At 35.5% G+C, this 27,254-nt stretch overlaps 1 protein-coding gene across 1 annotated transcript in view; it reads left to right on the top strand.

Moving 5' to 3' along the window:
* obscna (obscurin, cytoskeletal calmodulin and titin-interacting RhoGEF a) overlaps positions 1 to 27,254 on the top strand; it is a 99,213-nt gene that overhangs the window by 57,761 nt on the left and 14,198 nt on the right. The window contains exons 63-75 of the mRNA XM_062027817.1: positions 1,449 to 1,578; positions 1,645 to 1,741; positions 5,093 to 5,201; positions 6,930 to 7,045; positions 7,105 to 7,217; positions 14,178 to 14,346; positions 17,782 to 17,869; positions 19,160 to 19,360; positions 19,442 to 19,502; positions 21,054 to 21,131; positions 21,204 to 21,376; positions 25,140 to 25,166; positions 25,681 to 25,833. Coding sequence (XP_061883801.1) covers positions 1,449 to 1,578; positions 1,645 to 1,741; positions 5,093 to 5,201; positions 6,930 to 7,045; positions 7,105 to 7,217; positions 14,178 to 14,346; positions 17,782 to 17,869; positions 19,160 to 19,360; positions 19,442 to 19,502; positions 21,054 to 21,131; positions 21,204 to 21,376; positions 25,140 to 25,166; positions 25,681 to 25,833 — 1,515 coding nt within the window. The remainder of the gene's footprint in view (positions 1 to 1,448; positions 1,579 to 1,644; positions 1,742 to 5,092; positions 5,202 to 6,929; positions 7,046 to 7,104; positions 7,218 to 14,177; positions 14,347 to 17,781; positions 17,870 to 19,159; positions 19,361 to 19,441; positions 19,503 to 21,053; positions 21,132 to 21,203; positions 21,377 to 25,139; positions 25,167 to 25,680; positions 25,834 to 27,254) is intronic.

The raw sequence follows: 27,254 nt of genomic DNA, 5'->3' as shown, positions 1-27,254 counted from the left end.
GAAACCACACTAAACAACACTGTCATAAACATGTGCCATATAGTGAAACCACACTAAACAACACTGTCATAAACATGTGCCATATAGTGAAACCACACTAACACTAACCCTAACCTTAAACCTAACCCTAACCCTAACCCTAAACCTAACCCTAAGCCTAACCCTAACCCTAGCATAATATTGTGATAGTCCAGTCCATAGTGGATCTAACATAATAGTGAGAGTCCAGTCCATAGTGGATCTAACATAATAGTGTGAAAGTCCAGTCCATAGTGGATCTAACATAATAGTGAGAGTCCAGTCCATAGTGGATCTAACATAATATTGTGAAAGTCCAGTCCATAGTGGATCTAACATTATATTGTGAGAGTCCAGTCCATAGTGGATCTAACATAATAGTGTGAGAGTCCAGTCCATAGTGGATCTAACATAATATTGTGAGAGTCCAGTCCATAGTGGATCTAACATAATAGTGAGAGTCCAGTCCATAGTGGATCTAACATAATATTGTGAGAGTCCAGTCCATAGTGGATCTAACATAATAGTGAGAGTCCAGTCCATACTGGATCTAGCATAATAATGTGAGAGTCCAGTCCATAGTGGATCTAACATAATAGTGAGACTCCAGTCCATAGTGGATCTAGCATAGTAGTGAGACTCCAGTCCATAGTGGATCTAACGTAATAGTGAGAGTCCAGTCCATAGTGGATCTAGCATAATAGTGTGAGAGTCCAGTCCATAGTGGATCTAACATAATAGTGTGAGAGTCCAGTCCATAGTGGATCTAACATAATAGTGAGAGTCCAGTCCATAGTGGATCTAGCATAATAGTGTGAGAGTCCAGTCCATAGTGGATCTAACATAATAGTGTGAGAGTCCAGTCCATAGTGGATTTAACATAATAGTGAGAGTCCAGTCCATAGTGGATCTAACATAATAGTGAGAGTCCAGTCCATAGTGGATCTAACATAGTAGTGAGAGTCCAGTCCATAGTGGATCTAACATAATAGTGAGAGTCCAGTCCATAGTGGATCTAACATAATAGTGAGAGTCCAGTCCATAGTGGCTCTAACATAATAGTGAGAGTCCAGTCCATAGTGGATTTAACATAAAAGTGAGAGTCCAGTCCATAGTGGCTCTAACATAATAGTGAGAGTCCAGTCCATAGTGGATTTAACATAAAAGTGAGAGTCCAGTCCATAGTGGCTCTAACATAATAGTGAGAGTCCAGTCCATAGTGGATTTAACATAAAAGTGAGAGTCCAGTCCATAGTGGATCTAACATAGTAGTGAGAGTCCAGTCCATAGTGGATCTAACATAATAGTGAGAGTCCAGTCCATAGTTGATCTAACATAATAGTGAGAGTCCAGTCCATAGTGGGGCCAGCAGGAGACCATCCCAAGCGGAGACAGGTCAGCATAATAAACTCCTTCTTTTGTCACAACAGGTGGATGAAAGACGGCCAAGAGTTGACCGACAAGCGTAAATACCTCATCTGGAATGACGCCCGCAGCAGAGTCTTGTCCCTGACCATCGTCGCCGCCACCCAGGCAGACGTCGGGCTGTACGAGTGCGAGGTACGACCGAAAAAGTCAAAGTCGCCGTTTGGCCCAGATGCTCGCTAAAGACACGTTTTGCTCCAGCTGTCCAATCAGCTGGGTTGCGTCAAGTGCAAGGCCGGCCTGTGCCCCGCCTACGTGGCCCCGGATGAAGACCAGGCACATGACCTGCCTCCTAAAGGTAGGACAGCTGTTCAAGGTACCAAACTTAATGCTCTTGTGAATATGAGGAGGGGAGCGAGCACATGCCATCTTGCAAACCAGTCCAGCCCGCATCAACACTCACTTTCATCCATCCATTGTCACATGTTTATTCCATTTGAAGACATTACCCTATTTTTCTGGACCATAGGGCGCACCGGATGAGCGGGTCTAGTCAGGTCCATTTTCATACAAAAGGCGCACCGGACTGTAAGGCGCATTAAAGGGGTCATATTACGATTTTTTTTTCTAAATGTAAAAGACTTCCTTGTGGTCTACGTCAATTTATTTCAACCACTGTGCCGCGGCACACTAGTGTGCCATGAGATACAGTCTGGTGTGCCGTGGAAGATGATCTCATTTCACCTAATTGGGTTAAAAAAAATTTTGCGAACCAGTAATTATAGTCTGCAAATGATGTGTTGTTGTTGAGTGTCTGTGCTGTCTAGAGCGCGGCAGAGTAACCGTGTAATACTCTTCTATATCAGTAGGTGGAAGCCGGTAACTAGTTGCTTTGTAGATGTCGAAAACAGCGGGAGGCAATGTGCAGGTAAAAAGGTATATAATGCTTAAACCAAAAATAAACAAAAGGTGAGTGCCCCTAAGGCATTGAAGCTTAAGGAAGGCTACGCAGAGCGAAACTAAAACTGAACTGGCTACAAAGTAAACAAAAACAGAATGCTGGACGACAGCAAAGACTTACTGTGCAGCAAAGACGGCGTCCACAATGTACATCCGAACATGACATGACATTACATGAAAATGCTACATGAAAATACCAAATGAAGAGAAAAAGCCACCAAATTAGGAGCGCAAGACGAGAACTAAAACACTACACAGGAAAACAGCTCCTCCCGGGGGATCCTGAGTCATTCCCAGGCCAGCCTTATATATATATATATATATATATATATATATATATATATATATATATATATATATATATATATATATATATATATATATATATATATATATATATATATATATATATATATATTAGGGCTGCAACAACTAATCGATTAAAATCGATTATAAAAATAGTTGCCGATTAATTTAGTCATCGATTCGTTGGATCTATGCTATGCGCATGCGCAGAGGCTTTAAAAAATTTTTTAAAAAAAATTTATATATATATATTTTTTAAATAAACCTTTATTTATAAACTGCAAAATGTACAAACAGCTGAGAAACAATAATCAAAATAAGTATGGTGCTAGTATGCTGTTTTTTTTCAATAAAATACAGGAAAGGATAGAAATGTAGTTTGTCTCTTTTATCCGATTATTAATCGATTAATCGAAGCAATAATCGACAGATTAATCGATTATCAAATTAATCGTTAGTTGCAGCCCTAATATATATATATATATACATATTTATATATATATATATATATATATATATATATACATATTTATATATATATATATATATATATATATATATATATATATATATATATATATATATATATATATATATATAATCGACAGATTAATCGATTATCAAATTAATCGTTAGTTGCAGCCCTAATATATATATATATATATATATATATATATATATATATATATATATATATATATATATATATATATATATATATATATATATATATATATACACATATTTTTATATATATATATATATATATATATATATATATATATATATATATATATATATATATATATATATATATATATATATATATATATATATATATATATATATATATATATATACACACATATATATATATACACACATATATATATATATATACACACACACACACACATATATATATATATATATATATATATATATATATATATATATATATATATATATATATATATATATATATATATATATATATATATATATATATATATATATATATATATATATATATATATATACATACATAGCACGACCCCCGGTCAAATTGTTTCAACCCGAGTCAAAAAGTTTAGGGACCCCTGCACTAGTGCAACAACAACAACGCAGGAAATGTGTCTTGTGAAAAACTGTCGACCGGAACTCTCTAATAACTAAAGTTCCTTGGGTGAATAATGTAAACTCACTACACCGGTAGTTTTTAGCGCTTTCATGGTGAGTTTACTGTCAGATATAAGTAAGAACTTTACACTACTTTATATTAGAAATGGCAACAGCGGAGGGTGAATGTCCCATAACAAGAAGATAGAGAAAAATAAGAAGCTTATCGACTACGGCGTCGCCACGGACTACAAAGGCGGAGGTGCGCAAATTTTCAGGATTTATGGAGATCTCAAATACACATCAGCAGGTACCAGAAGGTAAGAAAAGTTTGTTATGTATAATATTGTGGATCAAAACGCCAGATAATGTGTCTCCTAATAGGTGCAATTTTGCGGTCCTTATACACACACCACAGTAATACTTGTATGTTGAAGCACAGGACGTTTGACTATGGTAGCCGTAATGCGCCGACAATCAATCAATCAATGTTTACTTATATAGCCCTAAATCACGAGTGTCTCAAAGGGCTGCACGAGCCACAAGGACATCCTCCATCAAGCGGTGTGGCTTCGTAGCTCACCACAGTCGTAATAAAACATTTTGACAGACTTTTGAGCATTGTGTATAATGGTTCTATATTCTCTCATCAAAGTTTTGGTGTTGCTTGCTATCGCCTCTTGCAGTCTACACGTATCACCTATGTGTGACGGCCATCTACTGGTCACACTGATCATTACACCATGTACCAAATAAAATTGCTTCGAGGTCGGTAAGCAAAACCAGAATTATTCTGTACATAAGGTATAAGGCGCACTGTCGATTTTTGAGAAAATTAAAGGATTTTAAGTGCGCCTTATAGTCCGAAAAAATAGGGTATACTTCTCCTTTCACTCAACTCACACACTCACAAGATCCACCAGATCAGGAGTTTTGGGATATGGTGACGAATAACTTCCTGTCCTTTCATTTCTCAGTTTCACACTGCTAATATTGACATTGTAAACACATATATATATATATATATATCTATAACCTTCATGTTTTCCATCTTCTACTCGTCCAAAAGCAGGAGGTTCCTCATGCGGACTATTCCATGTAAGTCACCATTGTCATGTTAACAAAGAACTCACCTTTTTCCCCCCCTCGTCAACTAACTTCCAAGAGATGGTCATGTGCTGGATGGCTACTCTCATAATTGCTTTAAAGCCACAAGCCTGCAGGTAAGACACGCATTATTCGGCGTTTGTCAGGTAATTCACTTGAACCTCACTTCTATTTGGAGTCATCAAATAGATGAAGTGATATATTGCAATTTTTTTAGATGCGGAATCGGACGTTTGGTCGTCTTCGTTTGTGAAGAAATGGCTACAAACAGATGCCACGCCTTCTCCTATTGCTAAGATGATTCTCCCGCCTACATTTCATGAGCAGTGAGTACTGTTTTTTCATATTTCCGCTTTGACTGTGTAAGCTTCTCATTGAATAGCTAGGAAATTAATTATTGAGATACATTTCTAAAATTTTAAAATGTGTAGAATTTACTATTTACATTTTTCTTGTATTGTACATACATATATATATATATATATATATATATATATATATATATATATATATATATATATATATATATATATATATATATATATATATATATATATATATATATGTATGTATGTATATATATATATATATATATATATATATATATATATATATATATATATATATATATATATATATATATATATATATATATATATATATATATATATATATATATATTTTTGCAATATTCTTATCTAATTTCTTCAGTGTAATAAAGTTAAATCATACAATAAATACTTTTTTTTTAGAATTTACTATTTTTTGTAATATTTTTAGATTTTTTTCACTTATTCTTATTTACAAATTAATAAAAAATAAATATTTTTTTTAAAAGTAAAATGAAAAACATTACAAATGTAAACATGGATAAATAGTATTGCTCATTAGTATATTTTGTAGTAGTATTAAATCGTGTTTGCACAAATTAAATCATAAAGTAAAAAAAGTTCCTGTAGGATTGACTGTTTAATATTATTTTTTGTTAAATTATATTAATGCATTTTTAAAAAAAATAAAATTGAAAACCCTTACAAATGTATTAATATTATTGTTTATTAGTGTTTCTTGCAGTAGTAGTATTAAGTACTGTTTGTACAAATTATAAAGTAAAAAAGTTTTTGTAGAATTTACCATTTAATATTATTTTTTGTTAAATTATATTAATGCATTTTTTAATTAAAATTAAAAACTCTGAGAAATTAAAAAATGTATAGTGTACTTTATTATTGTTGTACTATTCGTGTTAAATACTATACTACATACTTAATGTAGTGTATTTAATACCACGGTATTAAATACACAAATTAAATCATACAATAAGAATACCATTTGTAGAATATACTGTTTGTTGTATTTTTTTAATATTTGTTTAAATATATTCAAATTTTAAAAAATATAAAAAAATATATGAATCAATTTTTTTAATGTAATAAAATGTAAAAAAAAAAAAAAGAAAAAAACTGCAAATCTAAAAAGGTAGTGGTAGTATTTATTATTATTGTTGATACTAGTTGTATTAAATATATACACATTAAGTTGTACATACAAAATAAAAAATATGAGTATGTTTTATCAGTGTTATTTCCTATATATTCATTTTACTGCAATATTTTACAAAATCAATAAAAATATAATAAATATGTTGTAATGCAACGCTTCTTAACCATAGGGCCCGTTGTTGGGCCGTCAAGATATGTCTGTTTCTCAGCTGTGGTCCTTTTGGGCCCCAGTGGTACTCAGTTGTAATACACTTTTTCACCACTTGTGGCAGTAATTGAAATATCAAACAAACAAGAATACTGTTTCTCAAGTGCAAAAAATATGACTAAAGTGATTAAGCTGTATTTCATTTGCGCTTAAATTTTATTGACAGTTTATTTAAAACATATTTATTAATGGTTTAGTCAGAATGTTTTTATTTTTAGCACTTTGCAATTGCATGTACATGTATTTTTTTATCATTTTTGCCAAATAATAATAATAATAATAATACTTTCAGTTAGCAATAGAGCCCTGAAAATAATCAATTTTCTGACCTTTTCTGTGGTCAGAGCTGAGCTTGGTAGCGTTGCAGAGGTTCCTCAATCTGCACCTGCCGAGCCGCGCTACTTGGAGGAGGAAGAAGAAGAACTGTACATCTCAGAGCAAATGCAGGAAATCACAGATGGTACTTTTTGACATGTTTTCCAACATTTATAGTGCGACTAACTCTTCTGTCCTGTTCAGTTCCTCCCTTGGTGCAAGTACCCCCCGAGGACGCCTGCGTGGAGCCCGGCCAGCGAGTTACTTTCACCGCCATTATTACAGGAAGGCCTACGCCACAGATTCAGTGGTACAAGGTAGGAGGCGTGCTCCTGATTTTGGTCAGGGCAGGGGGGCCCAAACTTTTTCAGACTGACAAATCAAAGAATGCGGGGGCCATTTTGGTAGTTTTCACCTTTTAAAAACCAGTACAGTATGAATATCAGAATCAGAAATACTTTATTAATCCCCGAGGGGAAATGTTTTTCCAAATAACTAGAAAATGCAATTTCTGTAGACATTTTGTGTGCTAAAAGTCGAACTGAAATGCTAACAGTTAGCATGCTGGCCAGATAGCATCAAGTAATAAAAAAAAAAAAGCAGAATGAGCTAAAAAAAAAAATGCTAGCGTGCTAACAGTACTATGCTAAGATTTTAACAATAGCATGCTTACAGTTAGCATTAGAGAAATACCAAAATATGACTCTGAGGTGTATGGTATAGCTGCTAAATTAGTTTAAAAAAAAGCTAGCATGCTAACAGTACTAGGCTAAGATTTTAACATTAGCATGCTGGCCAGATAGCCTCGAGTAACAAAAAAAAGAAGAGCAGAATGAGCTAAAAAAAAAAAAGCTAGTGTGCTAACAGTACTATGCTAAGATTTTAGCAATAGCATGCTTACAGTTAGCATTAGAGAAATACCAAAATGTGACACTGAGGTGTACGGTATACCTGCTAAATTAGTTTAAAAAAAAGCTACCATGCTAACAGTACTATGCTAAGATTTTGCTTACAGTTAGTATTAGAGAAATACCAAAAAATGACTGAGGTGTACGGTATACCTGCTAAATTAGTTTTAAATAAGCTAACATGTTAACAGTACTATTGTAAGATTTTAACAATAGCATGCTTACAGTTAGTATTAGTGAAATACCAAAATATGACACTGAGGTGTACGGTATACCTGCTAAATTAGTTTTAAAAAAGCTACCATGCTAACAGTACTATGCTAAGATTTTGCTTACAGTTAGCATTAGAGAAATACCAAAATGGGACACTGAGGTGTACGGTATACCTGCTAAATTAGTTTTAAAAAAGCTACAATGCTAACAGTACTATGCTAAGTTTTTAACAATAGCATGCTTACAGTTAGCATTAGTGAAATACCAAAATATGACACTGAGGTGTACGGTATACCTGCTAAATTAGTTTTTAAAAAAGCTAGCATGCTAACAGTACTATGCTAAGGTTTTAACATTAGCATGCTGGCCAGATAGCCTCGAGTAACAAAAACAAAAAGGAGCAGAATGAGCTAAAAAAAAAAAAAAGCTAGCATGCTAACAGTACTATGCTAACATTTTAGCAATAGTGTGCTTATAGTTAGCATTAGAGAAATACCAAAATATGACACTAAGGTGTACGGTATACCTGCTAAATTAGTTTTAAAAAAGCTACCATGCTAACAGTACTACGCTAACATTTTAGCAATAGCATGCTTACAGTTAGCATTAGAGAAATACCAAAATATGACTCTGAGGTGTACGGTATACCTGCTAAATTAGTTTTAAAAAAGCTACTAGGCTAACAGTACTATGCTAACATTTTAGCAATAGCATACTTACAGTTAGCATTAGTGAAATACCAAAATATGACACTGAGGTGTACGGTGTACCTGCTAAATTAGTTTTAAAAAAGCTACCATGCTAACAGTACTATGCTAAGATTTTAACAATAGCATGCTTACAGTTAGCATTAGTGAAATACAAAAATATGACACTGAGGTGTACGGTATACCTGCTAAATTAGTTTAAAAAAAAGCTAGCATGCTAACAGTACTATGCTAAGATTTTAACAATAGCGTGCTTACAGTTAGCATTAGTGAAATACCAAAATATGACGCTGAGGTATACGGTATACCTGCTAAATTAGTTTTAAAAAAGCTAGCATGCTAACAGTACTATGTTAACATTTTAACATTAGCATGCTGGCCAGATAGCCTCGAGTAACAAAAAAAAAAGAGCAGAATGAGCTAAAAAAAAAAAAAAGCTAGCGTGCTTACAGTACTATGCTAAGTTTTTAACAATAGTGTGCTTCCAGTTAGCATTAGTGAAATACCAAAATATGACTCTGAGGTGTATGGTATACCTACTAAATTAGTTTAAAAAAAAGCTAGCATGCTAACAGTACTATGCTAAGACTTAAACATTAGCATGCTGGCCAGATAGCCTGAAGTAATAAAAAAAAAAAAAAGGAGCGGAATGAGCTAAAAAAAAAAAAGAAGCTAGCGTGCTAACAGTACTATGCTAACATTTTAGCAATAGCTTGCTTATAGTTAGCATTCAAGAAATACCAAAATGTGACACTGAGGTGTACGGTATACCTGCTAAATTAGTTTCAAAAAAGCTAACATGCTAACAGTACTATGCTAAGATTTTAACATTCGCATGCTGGCCAGATAGCCTCGAGTAACACAAAAAAAAAGAGCAGAATGAGCTACAAAAAATAGGTAGCGTGCTAATAGTACTATACTAACATTTTAACAATATAATTCTTACAGTTAGCATTAGAGAAATACCAAAATATGACACTGAGGTGTACGGTAGTTTTGAAAAAGCTAACATGCTAACAGTACTATGCTAAGATTTTAACAATAGCATGCTTACAGTTAGCATTAGTGAAATACAAAAATATGACAGTGAGGTGTACGGTATACCTGCTAAATTAGTTTAAAAAAAAGCTAGCATGCTAACAGTACTATGCTAAGATTTTAGCAATAGCATGCTTACAGTTAACATTAGAGAAATACCAAAATATGACACTGAGGTGTACGGAATACCTGCTAAATTAGTTTAAAAAAAATCTAGCATGCTAACAGTACTATGCTAAGATTTTAACATTAGCATGTTGGCCAGATATCCTCGAGTAACAAAAACAAAAAGGAGCAGAATGAGCTAAAAAAAAAAAAAAAAGAAGCTAGCTTGCTAACAGTGCTATGCTAAGATTTTAGCAATAGCATGCTTACAGTTAACATTAGAGAAATACCAAAATATGACACTGAGGTGTACGGTATACCTGCTAAATTAGTTTAAAAAAAATCTAGCATGCTAACACTACTATGCTAAGATTTTAACAATAGCATGCTTACAGTTAGCATTAGAGAAATACCAAAATATGACTCTGAGGTGTACGGTACACCTGCTAAATTAGTTTTAAAAAAGCTACCATGCTAACAGTACTATGCTAACATTTTAGCAATAGCATGCTTACAGTTAGCATTAGAGAAATACCAAAATATGACACTGAGGTGTACGGTATACCTGGTAAATTAGTTTTTTTTTAAAAGCTAGCATGCTAATGAAAACATTACAAATGTAAACATGGATAAATAGTATTGCTCATTAGTATATTTTGTAGTAGTATTAAATAGTGTTTGCACAAATTAAATCATAAAGTAAAAAAAGTTTCTGTAGAATTTACTATTTAATATTATTTTTCTACTGAATTCTATTAATGCATTTCAAAAAAAAAAAAATTGAAAACCCTTACAAATGTATTAATAGTATTGTTTATTAGTGTTTCTTGTACGAGTAGTATTAAGTACTATTTGTACAAATTATAAAGCAAAAAATAGTTTGTTATATTTACCATTTAATAATATTTTTTGTTAAATTATATTATTGCATTTTTTAATTAAAATTAATTGCTAATTTTAGCATGCTAAAATGCTAACAGAAACCTGTGTCAAGTAACAAACTATATTACTCTGACCTGGAAACATCTGTTTAAAAAGATAACATGCTAATGTTAACATGTATGCAATACCAACATATGACTGAGGTGTATACCTACAAAATTAGCTTTAAAAAAAGATAGCGTGCTAACAGTACTATGCTAAGATTTTAGCAATAGCATGCTTACAGTTAGCATTAGAGAAATACCAAAATGTGACACTGAGGTGTACGGTATACCTGCTAAATTAGTTTTAAAAAAGCTACCATGCTAACAGTACTATGCTAAGATTTTGCTTACAGTTAGTATTAGAGAAATACCAAAATGTGACACTGAGGTGTACGGTATACCTGCTAAATTAGTTTTTTTTAAAAAGCTAGCATGCTAACAGTACTATGCTAAGATTTTAGCAATAGCACGCTTACAGTTAACATTAGAGAAATACCAAAATATGACACTGAGGTGTACGGTATACCTGCTAAATTAGTTTTTAAAAAAGCTAGCATGCTAACAGTACTATGCTAACATTTTAGCAATAGCATGCTTACAGTTAGCATTAGAGAAATACCAAAATATGACACTGAGGTGTACGGTATACCTGGTAAATTAGCAGCATGCTAATGAAAACATTACAAATATAAACATGGATAAATAGTATTGCTCATTAGTATATTTTGTAGTAGTATTAAATAGTGTTTGCACAAATTAAATCATAAAGTAAAAAAAGTTTCTGTAGAATTGACTATTTAATATTATTTTTTACTGAATTCTATTAATGCATTTTTTTTTAAATAAAATTGAAAACCCTTACAAATGTATTAATAGTATTGTTTATTAGTGTTTCTTGTACGAGTACTATTAAGTACCATTTGTACAAATTATAAAGTAAAAAATTGTTTGTTATATTTACCATTTAATAATATTTTTTGTTAAATTATATTATTGCATTTTTTAATTAAAATTAATTGCTAATTTTAGCATGCTAAAATGCTAACGGCAACCTGTGTCAAGTAACAAACTATATTACTCTGACCCGGAAACATCTGTTTAAAAAGATATCATGCTAATGTTAACATGTGTGCAATACCAACATATGACTGAGGTGTATACCTACAAAATTAGCTTTAAAAAAAGCTAGCGTGCTAACAGTACTATGCTAAGATTTTAGCAATAGCATGCTTACAGTTAGCATTAGAGAAATACCAAAATGTGACACTGAGGTGTACGGTATACCTGCTAAATTAGTTTTAAAAAAGCTACCATGCTAACAGTACTATGCTAAGATTTTGCTTACAGTTAGTATTAGAGAAATACCAAAATGTGACACTGAGGTGTACGGTATACCTGCTAAATTAGTTTAAAAAAAAAGCTAGCATGCTAACAGTACTATGCTAAGATTTTAGCAATAGCATGCTTACAGTTAACATTAGAGAAATACCAAAATATGACACTGAGGTGTACGGTATACCTGCTAAATTAGTTTTTAAAAAAGCTAGCATGCTAACAGTACTATGCTAACATTTTAGCAATAGCATGCTTACAGTTAGCATTAGAGAAATACCAAAATATGACACTGAGGTGTACGGTATACCTGGTAAATTAGCAGCATGCTAATGAAAACATTACAAATATAAACATGGATAAATAGTATTGCTCATTAGTATATTTTGTAGTAGTATTAAATAGTGTTTGCACAAATTAAATCATAAAGTAAAAAAAGTTTCTGTAGAATTGACTATTTAATATTATTTTTTACTCAATTCTATTAATGCATTTTTTTTTAAATAAAATTGAAAACCCTTACAAATGTATTAATAGTATTGTTTATTAGTGTTTCTTGTACGAGTAGTATTAAGTACTATTTGTACAAATTATAAAGTAAAAAATCGTTTGTTATATTTACCATTTAATAATATTTTTTGTTAAATTATATTATTGCATTTTTTAATTAAAATTAATTGCTCATTTTAGCATGCTAAAATGCTAACGGCAACCTGTGTCAAGTAACAAACTATATTACTCTGACCTGGAAACATCTGTTTAAAAAGATATCATGCTAATGTTAACATGTATGCAATACCAACATATGACTGAGGTGTATACCTACAAAATTAGCTTTAAAAAAAGCTAGCGTGCTAACAGTACTATGCTAAGATTTTAGCAATAGCATGCTTACAGTTAGCATTAGAGAAATACCAAAATGTGACACTGAGGTGTACGGTATACCTGCTAAATTAGTTTTAAAAAAGCTACCATGCTAACAGTACTATGCTAAGATTTTGCTTACAGTTAGTATTAGAGAAATACCAAAATGTGACACTGAGGTGTACGGTATACCTGCTAAATTAGTTTAAAAAAAAAAGCTAGCATGCTAACAGTACTATGCTAAGATTTTAGCAATAGCATGCTTACAGTTAACATTAGAGAAATACCAAAATATGACACTGAGGTGTACGGTATACCTGCTAAATTAGTTTTAAAAAAAGCTAGCATGCTAACAGTACTATGCTAAGATTTTAGCAATAGCATGCTTACAGTTAGCATTAGAGAAATACCAAAATATGACACTGAGGTGTACGGTATACCTGGTAAATTAGCAGCATGCTAATGAAAACATTACAAATGTAAACATGGATAAATAGTATTGCTCATTAGTATATTTTTTAGTAGTATTAAATAGTGTTTGCACAAATTAAATCATAAAGTAAAAAAAGTTTCTGTAGAATTTACTATTTAATATTATTTTTTACTGAATTCTATTAATGAATTTTTTTTAAAATTAAATTGAAAACCCTTACAAATGTATTAATAGTATTGTTTATTAGTGTTTCTTGTACGAGTAGTATTAAGTACTATTTGTACAAATTATAAAGCAAAAAATTGTTTGTTATATTTACCATTTAATAATATTTTTTGTTAAATTATATTATTGCATTTTTTAATTAAAATTAATTGCTAATTTTAGCATGCTAAAATGCTAACGGCAACCTGTGTCAAGTAACAAACTATATTACTCTGACCCGGAAACATCTGTTTAAAAAGATATCATGCTAATGTTAACATGTATGCAATACCAACATATGACTGAGGTGTATACCTACAAAATTAGCTTAAAAAAAAGATAGCATATTAATGTTAGCATGCTAGCATGTCAATTGTCAAGTAGCACGATTTTTAACCTGCAAAATGCTAATATGCTAATATTAGAACGCTAACGATCGTGTTGAGAGGCCGTGAACAAAATGGTCACCCGACTTTGGACAGCCCCGCTTTAGGTGATATGAGAGACTTGTATCTTCTGATGTTGTGCATCTGCTGTGTTCCTGAAGGACGGAGAGGAACTCCCGGCCAGTGAGAATGTGGAGATGGTGCGACATGCTGCTCGCTGCTCAGTCACCATAGTGTGTCCTGAAGGAGAGGACAGCGGCATTTACACCTGCTTCTCCTACAACCACTCTGGACATGTTTCCTGCCAGGCTCAGCTCACAGTGGAGGAAGGTGAGACAGCCACATGCCACTACATATACCTATATATATATATATATATATATATATATATATATATATATATATATATATATATATATATATATATATATATATATATATATATATATATATATATATATATATATATATATATAGTCGAGGTTTCTGTGGTTTATCCATTATGCAGTGCTCCATACCGGGGTAGAGCGGAATATACGTTAGGTCAGGAAAAACACAGAGGCTATATCATCCCTACAAGCCTGTTTCGCAGGTTTCCCTGCTAACCAGGGGATTTTATCGAAATGCCTGTGGCTGTTACTTGTACATGTAGTGTACATTACATGGGGGTGTGGCCATTGTTACACAATAGTGCCTTGCTTCTGGGTCGGCATGATGAGACCAGTTTGTTGCATTTGTTTAAAGTGGACATGCTGGGGTGGGATATAATAAAATGTTCATCTTTTAGCGGCACTGTTGTATGGTGAGCTAGATGCGACCATTCGCCATTTAATGGTGTGATCAATTGTATTGTCTTTGAGAGTCCATATGTATTTACTCACCTCTGTAGAGTTCTAGACTCAAGAACTCAAGAGTTATTGAGTTCTTGACTCAAAAACTGAAGAGTTTGTGAGTTCTTGAGCTCTGTAGAGTTCTTGACTCAAGAACTCAAGAGTTATTGAGTTCTTGACTCAAGAACTGAAGAGTTTGTGAGTTCTTGAGCTCTGTAGAGTTCTTAACTCAAGAACTCAAGAGTTATTGAGTTCTTGACTCAAGAACTCAAGAGTTTGTGAGTTCTTGAGCTTTGTAGAGTTATTGACTCAAGAACTCAAGTCTAGGACTCAATAACTCTTGTGTTTTTCACTCAAAAACTCAAGAGTTATTGAGTTCTTGACTCAAAAACTGAAGAGTTATTGAGTTCTTGACTCAAGAACAAGAGTTTGTGAGTTCTTGAGCTCTGTAGAGTTCTTGACTCAAGAACTCAAGAGTTATTGAGTTCTTGACTCAAGAACTGAAGAGTTTGTGAGTTCTTGAGCTCTGTAGAGTTATTGACTCAAGAACACAAGTCTAGAACTCAATAACCCTTGAGTTTTTCACTCAAGAACTCAAGAGTTATTGAGTTCTTGACTCAAAAACTGAAGAGTTTGTGAGTTCTTTAGCTCTGTAGAGTTCTTGACTCAAGAACTGAAGAGTTTGTGAGTTGTTGAGCTCAGTAGAGTTATTGACTCAGAACTCAAGTCTAGGACTCAATAACTCTTGAGTTTTTCACTCAAAAACTCAAGAGTTATTGAGTTCTTGACTCAAAAACTCAAGAGTTTGTGAGTTATTGAGCTCTGTAGAGTTCTTGACTCAAGAACTCAAGAGTTATTGAGGTCTTGACTCAAGAACTCAAGAGTTTGTGAGTTCTTGAGCTTTGTAGAGTTATTGACTCAAGAACTCAAGTCTAAGACTCAATAACTCTTGTGTTTTTCACTCAAAAACTCAAGAGTTATTGAGTTCTTGACTCAAAAACTGAAGAGTTATTGAGTTCTTGACTCAAGAACAAGAGTTTGTGAGTTCTTGAGCTCTGTAGAGTTCTTGACTCAAGAACTCAAGAGTTATTGAGTTCTTGACTCAAGAACTGAAGAGTTTGTGAGTTCTTGAGCTCTGTAGAGTTATTGACTCAAGAACACAAGTCTAGAACTCAATAACCCTTGAGTTTTTCACTCAAAAACTCAAGAGTTATTGAGTTCTTGACTCAAAAACTCAAGAGTTTGTGAGTTATTGAGCTCTGTAGAGTTCTTGACTCAAGAACTCAAGAGTTATTGAGGTCTTGACTCAAGAACTCAAGAGTTTGTGAGTTCTTGAGCTTTGTAGAGTTATTGACTCAAGAACTCAAGTCTAAGACTCAATAACTCTTGTGTTTTTCACTCAAAAACTCAAGAGTTATTGAGTTCTTGACTCAAAAACTGAAGAGTTATTGAGTTCTTGACTCAAGAACAAGAGTTTGTGAGTTCTTGAGCTCTGTAGAGTTCTTGACTCAAGAACTCAAGAGTTATTGAGTTCTTGACTCAAGAACTGAAGAGTTTGTGAGTTCTTGAGCTCTGTAGAGTTCTTGACTCAAGAACTGAAGAGTTTGTAAGTTATTGAGCTCAGTAGAGTTATTGACTCAGAACTCAAGTCTAGGACTCAATAACTCTTGAGTTTTTCACTCAAAAACTCAAGAGTTATTGAGTTCTTGACTCAAAAACTGAAGAGTTTGTGAGTTCTTGAGCTCTGTAGAGTTCTTGACTCAAGAACTCAAGAGTTATTGAGTTCTTGACTCAAGAACAAGAGTTTGTGAGTTCTTGAGCTCTGTAGAGTTATTGACTCAAGAACTCAAGTCTAAAACTCAATAACTCTTGAGTTTTTCACTCAAGAACTCAAGAGTTATTGAGTTCTTGACTCAAGAACTGAAGAGTTTGTGAGTTATTGAGCTCTGTAGAGTTATTTACTCAAGAACTCAAGTCTAGAACTCAATAACTCTTGTGTTTTTCACTCAAGAACTGAAGAGTTTGTGAGTTCTTGAGCTCTGTAGAGTTCTTGACTCAAGAACTCAAGAGTTATTGAGTTCTTGACTCAAGAACTCAGGAGTTTGTGAGTTCCTGAGCTCTGTAGAGTTATTGACTCAAGAACTCAAGTCTAGAACTCAATAACTCTTGAGTTTTTCACTCAAGAACTCAAGAGTTATTGAGTTCTTGACTTGAGTTGAGTTCGAATTCTTGAGCTCTGTAGAGTTCTTGACTCAAGAACTCAAGAGTTATTGCGTTCTTGACTCAAGAACTCAAGAGTTTGTGAGTTATTGAACTCTGTAGAGTTCTTGACTCAAGAACTCAAGAGTTTGTGAGTCCTTGGGCTTTGTAGAGTTCTTGAGCTCTGTGGAGTTCTTGAGCTATGTAGAGTTCTTGACTCAAGAACTCAAGAGTTATTGAGTTCTTGAGCGCTGTAGGGTTCTTGAGTCAAGAACTCAGGCCTTTGTTACACTATTGTGTAACAAAGGCCACACTTGTAATGTACACTATATATACACGTAACAGCCACAGACACTTCAATAAAATCCCCTGACGAGCAGGGAAATCTGCGAAACAGGCTTGTAGGGATGATATAGCCTCTGTGGTTTTCCTGACCTAATGTATATATATATACAGTATAAGAAGATGGATGGATGGATGGAGGTATATATGTATATATATCTTTATATATATATATATATATATATATATATATATATATATATATATATATATATATATATATATATATATATATATATATATATATATTTATATATATATATATATATAAAGATATATATACATATATACCTATATATAGATGTACATATATACATTTACATATATATATATTTATATACACACACATACACACATTAGGTTCATGGTTTACTTGCTGCTTTGTCCTTTTCAGGTCCACTGGGGTCTCAGGACAGAGAGGTGGATCTCGGGAAGAGAAGGAAGCTGTTGGCTGTCTATGACGTAGGAGAGGAAATGGGAAGGTGAGTTTCTATTTTACAGTACGGTGGTACCTCGGTTCTTTACCAGTAATCCATTCCAAAAGTTTCGGACCAAAAAGTAATCGTACGAAAACCAAAGCAATGTTGTCCACAACAAATCCTGTTAACTCTTTCCAGACACCCAAAAAATGGAACACCAAACACATTTTATAAAGAATAATTGCAATTGTACATGCAGAAGACAATTACAGATAAATGTTAATGAACATTTAACATCACTTTTACCTTTTATTGAAGATTCTTGTTGAAGACGGGGATCAGTAGGGATGGGCTGGGCAATATGGCTGAAAACTGTACCACCATGTGTTTTATATGTTGGTCCATATCGACAATTGTTTGGGCACTCAGTTCTGCGGGAAAAAAAACGCTGGAAAACGGACTAGTTTGTCAGCCATTTGTCGAAATCCTACTACATACAAAAACTGAGGTGTACGAAAAACCGAGCGGCTTCATCCATGGGAGGGTTTCTGTCAGGAAATGGGAACGTGGATTTGCAACATGACCCCAAGGATGCAGAGACGGGAGGCAGATGGTAAGTAAAAGAATATTAATTAGTGTAAACAAGAGGCGCACTCACACGGAGCGGAGAAATGGACAGTAACTCACTCACAAAGGAGTGGAGATAACCAAAAATATTGTAAATAAATTAAAGCTGCAAGCAGCGATGGACGGGACCGACTTTGAGGGCTCATAAAATCCAAACCGGAGCAGTAATTAAAACTCTTTCGTCAACTTTTAATCAGAAGGGTTCAATCTCTCTCCTGTGCTAATTTGAAGCCGACACAACAAACGCGCTCAGAGGAGATAATGTTTGAAAAAAGGTGACGGTTTTTACACAACTTTTGTTTTGAAGGGGGAATTGCAAACTTCCTGTTGATTTTTGCTGGGGGTTGTCAGTGTATGAAATATAGGTCTAAGTGAGACCTACATAGAGGTTTTTGTTTCATGTCTCTACGACATTGTTTCATGTCTCTACGACAGTTTTGGGGTTTGGTTTTTTGATTAGATCGCAATTTTCGCCAGTCCTGATGTGTGTGTCCAATTTGGTGAGTTTTGAAGCATGTTAAGGGGGTCAAATTGGACATGAAGACTGGAAGACAGAAGACTGAAATAGGAGCCTGATTGGCAACCAGGTACAGGCGTGGATGATCGTGCTCAGCACAAGGAAGTGGCAACTACAAAATAAAGGCTCAGGACAGGAACTAAAACACCACACACAGGGAAAAAGCAAACATAAGTCCACAACAGTTATAAGACGTTTTTCACCCATAGGGGAACATTCGGGGTGGTGAAACGGGTCACCCACAGACGGACGGGCGAAGTCTTTGCCGCCAAATTCTTACCCCTGCGTAGCAGCACCCACACCCGCGCCTTCCAGGAGAGGGACCTGCTTTCCCGTCTGGCTCACCCCAGGGTGGCTTGTCTGCTGGATTTCTTCTGCACCAGACGCACTCTGGTGCTCATCACAGAAATGTATCCTTTTACCGCCAAACGGAACCGTAGAACTGCCGCTTTTTTCCCCTCACAGTTTTTCTTCTTTAACGCCACGACTAGCTGCTGCTCTCATGGGCTTGTCGACCATTTGTTACTTCGAGGATTGGTCTCGGAGAAAGAGGTAAGAGATGATTTCTTTCAGGTGTAATTTATTGGTATATACCGTATTTTAGGGTCAATAAAGCCCACCGGTATATAAGTCGCATCCACACAATTTATATAAAAAATAGTTTTCCATATATTAGCCTCACCTCACAAGGCGCAGATTAGAGATGTCCGATAATGGCTTTTTTGCCGATATCCGATATTCCGATATTGTCCAACTCTTAATTACCGATTCCGATATCAACTTATACCGATATATACAGTCGTGGAATTAATTATGCCTAATTTTGTTGTGATGAGGTGGGGAGGTAGGGTGTATATTGTAGTGTCCCGGAAGAGTTAGTGCTGCAAGGGGTTCTGGGTATGTGTTCTGTTGTGTTACGGTGCGGATGTTCTCCCGAAATGTGTTTGTCATTCCTGTTTGGTGTGGGTTCACAGTGTGGCGCATATTTGTAACAGTGCTAAAGTTGTTTATACGTCACCCTCAGTGTAGTGTGACCTGTATGGCTGTTGACCAAGTATGCCTTGCATTCACTTGTGTGTGTGTGAAAAGCCGTAGATATTATGTGATTGGGCCGGCACGCAAAGGCAGTGCCTTTAAGGTTTATTGGCGCTCTGTACTTCTCCCTACGTCCGTGTACACAGCGGCGTTTTAAAAAGTCATAAATTTAATTTTTTGAAACCGATACAGATAATTTCCGATATTACATTTTAAAGCATTTATCGGCCGATAATATCCGCAGTCCGATATTATCGGACATCTCTAGCGCAGATATATATGTTATGAAATAAGTTATTCACAGAGGAAGATTCTGTATATGTTTATTTACATGCCCTAATTGTTTCCAAATGGTACCTGGAACAGGGCAGTAAAACGGCCGATCAAACAAAACAGAAGTCATCGTCATAGCTCTCCATTTAGCTAAACAGACTCAATAACTCCACGGTGATGTTTTGGTGAATTTACTCAGGAATTTGTGAAAATGAAACAATACAAAAAACACACTCGTAAACGTGTTAGCATATTAGCTAATGCTAATGACGAGCGCGCACAAATATGCACGACAACAGTCCTACAGACTTTGACACATGGGACTGTTTACTAAGTCTAAACAGTTTTAGTTATATTGTAAAACTCACAAGCGTTGCATGGAGTGATGAAGGAAGAATCCGTACGAGTAGAAACGCTATGGACGGCTCACTGCCGTTGTGTCCTTGGGCAAGACACTTTACCCACCTGCTCCCAGTGCCACCCACGCTGGTTTAAATGTAACTTGGATATTGGGTTTCACTATGTAAAAGCGCTTTGGGTCACTAGAGAAAAGCGCTATATAAATATAATTCACTTCAAAAGGTGGCGCCATAGCACAAACAATAACACCTTTTCAGTGTCTTCGCTTGTTTGTTTTTTCCACGTTATGACCGTCAGCAAAGAAAAATCCATAAAATAGCCACACCGTTTAATAAGCCGCAGGGTTCAAAGCATAGGGAAAGAAAGTAGCGGCTTATTGTCTGGAAATTACGGTATTTTATCTTTCTTGTGAATCTGATTGTATTTTCATCTCAGGTCCAGTCGTACATGCAGCAGATTCTGGAAGGCGTCGGTCACATTCACAGCATGAACATTTTGCACCTGGACATCAAAGTGAGATGCAGGCTCAAATAAATTGTTGACAATACCACATATTTCATACTCATCGTTTGGATTTCTTTATAGCCGGAGAACATCCTAATGGTGTATCCACCCAGGGATGAAATCAAGATCTGTGACTTCGGCTTCTGCCAGGAAGTAGACACGTCCCGGCACCAGTACAGCATGTTTGGTACGCCCGAGTTTGTCGCACCCGAGGTTGTTCACCAAGAACCCGTGAGTGTGGCCACGGATATTTGGTGAGTCTAAATCCAGGTTGGTAATTCTGTCTATCATGCAGGCGGACCTCGTGTTTCGGTCTTTTGTGGTTCCGACGTTTTCTATTACGGCAGCATTTCGGATAGGACTTTATTGTCATTGCAACAAGTACAACGAAACTATGTTTTCAGCACAAACCCGTTCAAGATTAGAAAAACAAACAGTGTACAGGGTTACAGAACAGGAGTGCAGATGGGTCGCCACAAGGCGCCCCGTAAAAGGTGGGAAAAAGGTAAAACGCTGGGGAAGAAGATTAGTAAAAAAATACAACCTAGACTGGGCTCCTAAGGGGGTCTAGTCTGGAGTGGGAAAAAACCCTCCATGCCATGCACACATAAACATGTTACATATAATCACGACAACTCGCAACAGAGGGGTGCGGGGGGGGAGTTGGGACCCTGGAGGTCGACTGCTGCTATGAAACGCTGCCAGCCGTCCATCACCCCGAAGGGGAATCAAGCGGTGGTGAAGGCGTGGGGTGGGGTGGGGGGAGGGGGGGGGGGGGTGTATATGCCCATTGTCTTGGGTGTGTTGATGTAGTGTCCATAGGCCTGGGGCCGTTCTGCATGCAAGCAAAAGTTCGACTCCAGGTGTCGTTGAGGAGGGAGGGAGGTCAAAAGCGTCCATCATTGAGGTCTCTTTGGGGGATGTTTTCCGAACAGCCTGCTCCTGCCATTCGAGGGAGTCAAATCGTACAGATTAGGATTTTTGTTTTTCCGCGAGCAGACATTACAATGGCTTGTCTGTTCTATTCGTCCATGCTGGCCCTCATATCCAATTTTTCCCTTTTAACCAGCTTTTTCCATGATGTGATCCATCTTGCGATTCAGTTCAGGAATCGCCCCAGACTGTGATCCCACAGCCCGGCCCAATCCTTCCATTGCGACGAACAGCCTTTGGGCTCCTTGAGTGGCTGCCATCGTCTTACGAATTTTTTGACGATACACCAGAGCAATGCCCAGCCCAATCACGGTTCCAAATAGGTAAATGTCTTCCACGTCCTCGATGGAAAGGACTGAGAGGCACATGATTCTCCATTTATCCCAGGAATCTCTCACGTACCCCGCAGCAATGGTTCCATCAGGGCAGCCAGACTCCCCAGAACCTCTTTTCCTCGTCGAAAAGATTTTGTCAATTGAGTCGAGAGTCCAGCTGATCAATTTCATGATTGATGATTAGATTTGGAGGACAGCGCAAAGAAAGAGGCTTCAAAAAAGTGTAGACAAGACAAAAACAAAGAGAGCGAGCAGGGAGAAGAAGGGAGCGGAAACAAATGTGACCGCCCTCACCAGAGGCAAGACAGAAAGCGTTTCCTAGTCACTTTGTTTTATAGATTTTATGTGCGTTTTGTGGTTAGGATGTTTCGTGGTTATGACGTTGTGTTTACGGCATTTTGTGTTGCGGCGTTTTGTGTTGCGACATTTCATGTTACGAAGTTTTGTGTCAGTGTTTTGTGTTAGAGTTACGAAGTTTTATGTTTTCAACATTTTTTATAACGGCGATTCGTGCTACGGCGTTTCGTGTTCTGGTGTTTCTTGTTACAGTGTTTAATGTTGCAACATTTTGTGTGACGCAGCATTTCATGTTACCATATTTTGTGTTACAGCGTTTCGTGTTCCTGTTGCGATGTTTTATGGTTTCAACATTTCTTGTTACGATGTTTTGTGTCAGCGTTTTGTGTTCGCGTTACGAAGTTTTATGTTTTCAAAATTTTTCATAACGGCAATTTGTGCTACGGCGTTTCGTGTTATGGTGTTTCGTGTCAGAGCGGTTAATGTTGCGACGTTTTGTGTGTCACAGCATTTCATGTTACCATATTTTGTGTTACAGCGTTTCGTGTTCCTGTTGCAATGTTTTATGGTTTTAACATTTCTTGTTACGATGTTTTGTGTCAGCGTTTTGTGTTAGAGTTACGAAGTTTTATGTTTTCAACATTTTTTATAACGCCGATTCATGCTACGGCGTTTCGTGTTAGGGTGTTTCTTGTTACAGCGTTTAATGTTGCAACGTTTTTTGTGCCGCAGCATTTCATGTTACCATATTTTGTGTTACAGCGTTTCGTGTTCCTGTTGCGATGTTTTATGGTTTCAACATTTCTTGTTACGATGTTTTGTGTCAGCGTTTTGTGTTCGTGTTACGAAGTTTTAGGTTTTCAAAACATTTTATTACGGCGATTCGTGCTACGGTGTTTCGTGTTACAGCGGTTAATGTTGCGAAATTTTGTGCGTCACAGCATTTCATGTTACCATATTTTGTGTTACAGCGTTTCGTGTTCCTGTTGCAATGTTTTATGGTTTTAACATTTCTTGTTACGATGTTTTGTGTCAGCGTTTTGTGCTCGCGTTACCAAGTTTTATGTTTTCAACATTTTTTATTACGGCGATTCATGCTACGATGTTTCGTGTTATGGTGTTTCGTGTTACAGTGGTTAATGTTGCGAAGTTTTGTGTGTCACAGCATTTCATGTTACCATATTTTGTGTTACAGCGTTTCGTGTTCCTGTTGCGATGTTTTATGGTTTCAACATTTCTTGTTACGATGTTTTGTGTCAGCGTTTTGTGTTCGCTTTACGAAGTTTTATGTTTTCAAAACATTTTATTACGGCGATTCGTGCTAAGGTGTCTCGTGTTACAGCATTTAATGTTGCGACGTTTTGTGTGTCACAGCATTTCATGTTACCATATTTTGTGTTACAGCGTTTCGTGTTCCTGTTGCAATGTTTTATGGTTTTAACATTTCTTGTTACGATGTTTTGTGTCAGCGTTTTGTGCTCGCGTTACCAAGTTTTATGTTTTCAACATTTTTTATTACGGCGATTCATGCTACGGCGTTTCGTGTTATGGTGTTTCGTGTTACAGTGGTTAATGTTGCGAAGTTTTGTGTGTCACAGCATTTCATGTTACCATATTTTGTGTTACAGCGTTTCGTGTTCCTGTTGCGATGTTTTATGGTTTCAACATTTCTTGTTACGATGTTTTGTGTCAGCATTTTGTGTTCGCTTTACGAAGTTTTATGTTTTCAAAACATTTTATTACGGCGATTCGTGCTAAGGTGTCTCGTGTTACAGCATTTAATGTTGCGACGTTTTGTGTGTCACAGCATTTCATGTTACCATATTTTGTGTTACAGCGTTTCGTGTTCCTGTTGCAATGTTTTATGGTTTTAACATTTCTTGTTATGATGTTTTGTGTCAGCGTTTTGTGTTCGCGTTACCAAGTTTTATGTTTTCAACATTTTTTATTACGGCGATTCGTGCTATGGTGTTTCGTGTTATGGTTTTTCGTGTTACAGCTTTTGATGTTGCGACGTTTTGTGTGTCACAGCATTTCATGTTACCATATTTTGTGTTACAGCGTTTCGTGTTCCTGTTGCGATGTTTTATGGTTTTAACATTTCTTGTTGGTGTTTCATGCTACGGCGTTTCCTGCTGCGTCGTCACATGCTACGTGTTTTGTACTTCAGCATTTCTTATTACGGCGTTTAATGCTACAGCATTTCACGTACCAACGTTTCGTGTCACAGCGTTTCATGTTACAGTATTTTGTGTTTTGTCATTTCGCGTTAAGACGTTTCAAGGTTACAGCGTTTTGTGGTTGCGACGTTGTGACATTTCGTGGATACGACATTTTGTGCTACAGCGTTTTGTGTTCGTGTTCGGGTTTTTAAATAACGTGAGTGACTTAGGTGTTGTTTATTTACCAAGGAACTCCCTACTTGAAAATAAACATGTTGTTCTGTCACCAGGTCTGTGGGTGTGATGGCATATCTATGGTAAGTATATCTCCTCTCAACATACATATATATATATATATATTAGGGCTGCAACCAACGATTAATTTGATAAGCGATTAATCTGTCGATTATTACTTCGATTAATCGATTAATAATCGGATAAAAGAGACAAACTACATTTCTATCCTATCCAGTATTTTATTGGGAAAAAAAACAGCATACTGGCAACATACTTATTTTGATTATTGTTTCTCAGCTGTTTGTACATGTTGCAGTTTATAAATAAAGGTTTATTTAAAAAAAAAAACTCTGCGCATGCGCATAGCATAAATCCAACGAATCGATGACTAAATTAATCGGCAAATATTTTAATAATCGATTAGTTGTTGCAGCCCTAATATATATATATATATATATATATATATATATATATATATATATATATATATATATATATATATATATATATATATATATATATATATATATATATATATATATATAAACAAACAGTCCATAAAAATGTGGTCTCTACTATTCTTTCCCTCCACAGCCTGTTGTGTCGATGCCCCTTTGTGGGCGAGACAGACCGCGCTACGCTGCTGAGAGTGGGCGAAGGGACTCTAAACTGGGATTCCCCGGATGTTGGATGTCGGAGTCCCGAGGCCCAGAACTTTCTCCGTATTCTCCTTCAACCAGACCCAGAGTACGCCCTTTTCGCACCCATGACTAGGCTGCTAGTGGACATATTGCCCAACTGGATGAAGCAACTGAATAACAATTTAGAATTAGCTGCAAATGTCTATTTGACCGACACTAATCAAAGTAAAATCATATCAAATTCTATTTATTAAGCACTTTTCATACATACTTTACAGCAGTGGTCACCAACGCGGTGCCCGCGGGCACCAGGTAGCCCGTAAGGACCAGATGAGTAGCCCGCTGGCCTGTTCTAAAAATAGCTCAAATAGCAGCACTTACCAGTGAGCTGCCTCTATTTTTTAAATTGTATTTATTTACTAGCAAGCTGGTCTCGCTTTCCCCGACATTTTTAATTCTAAGAGAGACAAAACTCAAATAGAATTTGAAAATCCAAGAAAATATTTTAAAGACTTGGTCTTCACTTCTTTAAATAAATAAATTAATTGTTTTACTTTGCTTCTTATAACTTTCAGAAAGACAATTTTAGAGAAAAAATACAACCTTAAAAATGATTTTAGGATTTTTAAACACATATACTTTTTTACCTTTTAAATTCCTTCCTCTTCTTTCCTGACAATTTAAATCAATGTTCAAGTTTTTGTCATGTCTGTGTTCATGTTTTTGTTTGGCCATGTGCTGTTTTGTTTTTTGGACACTTCCTTAGTTCCTGGTTTCACTTCCTGGTTTTGTTTGTCACCATAGCAACCATTAGTTTCACCTGTTCCACGTTTGGTCTCACACACACCTGTCTCACGTTTTCACAGTCATGTCATGCATCTGTTCACAGTTAGTCACGCACCTGTTTTCACTTATCATGTCACTATATAGGCTTTTCTGTTTCTGTTGTTCGTCCTGGCGACATCACCCATTCATGCCATGTCCACAGTTCCTTGTCACGTTAGTTCTTGTTTCATCTCTTGTCACGTAAGTTTTTGTTTGTTTAATGTTCATAGTTCTCCGCCATTGTGCGCACCTTTTGTTTTGTCATAGCCAAGTTTGTTACCTCCTCTGTGAGCGCCTTTTGTTTGTACCTTTTGTTTGAGTTTATAGTAATAATTAAAATATGTCTTTACCTGCACGCCACGTCCGTTCCAATTCTTTTGCACCACGGGAGAGCAAACCACGCCAAAGACCTAGTCATGACAGTTTTTTTGTTTTTTTTTATTGTAAAGAATAATAAATACATTTTAATTTAATTCTTCATTTTAGCTTCTGTTTTTTCGACAAAGAATATTTGTGAAATATTTCTTCAAATTTATTATGATTAAAATTCAAAACAATTATTCTGTCAAATCTAGAAAATCTGTAGAATCAAATTTAAATCTTATTTCAAAGTCTTTTGAATTTCTTTTAAAATTTTTGTTCTGGAAATTCTAGAAGAAATAATGATTTGTCTTTGTTAGAAATATAGCTTGGTCCAATTTC

This window comes from Entelurus aequoreus, linkage group LG19, assembly GCF_033978785.1.
Source record: "Entelurus aequoreus isolate RoL-2023_Sb linkage group LG19, RoL_Eaeq_v1.1, whole genome shotgun sequence".
Classification (NCBI taxonomy): Eukaryota; Metazoa; Chordata; class Actinopteri; order Syngnathiformes; family Syngnathidae; genus Entelurus; species Entelurus aequoreus.
This window is presented reverse-complemented; position numbering and strand designations above follow the sequence as displayed.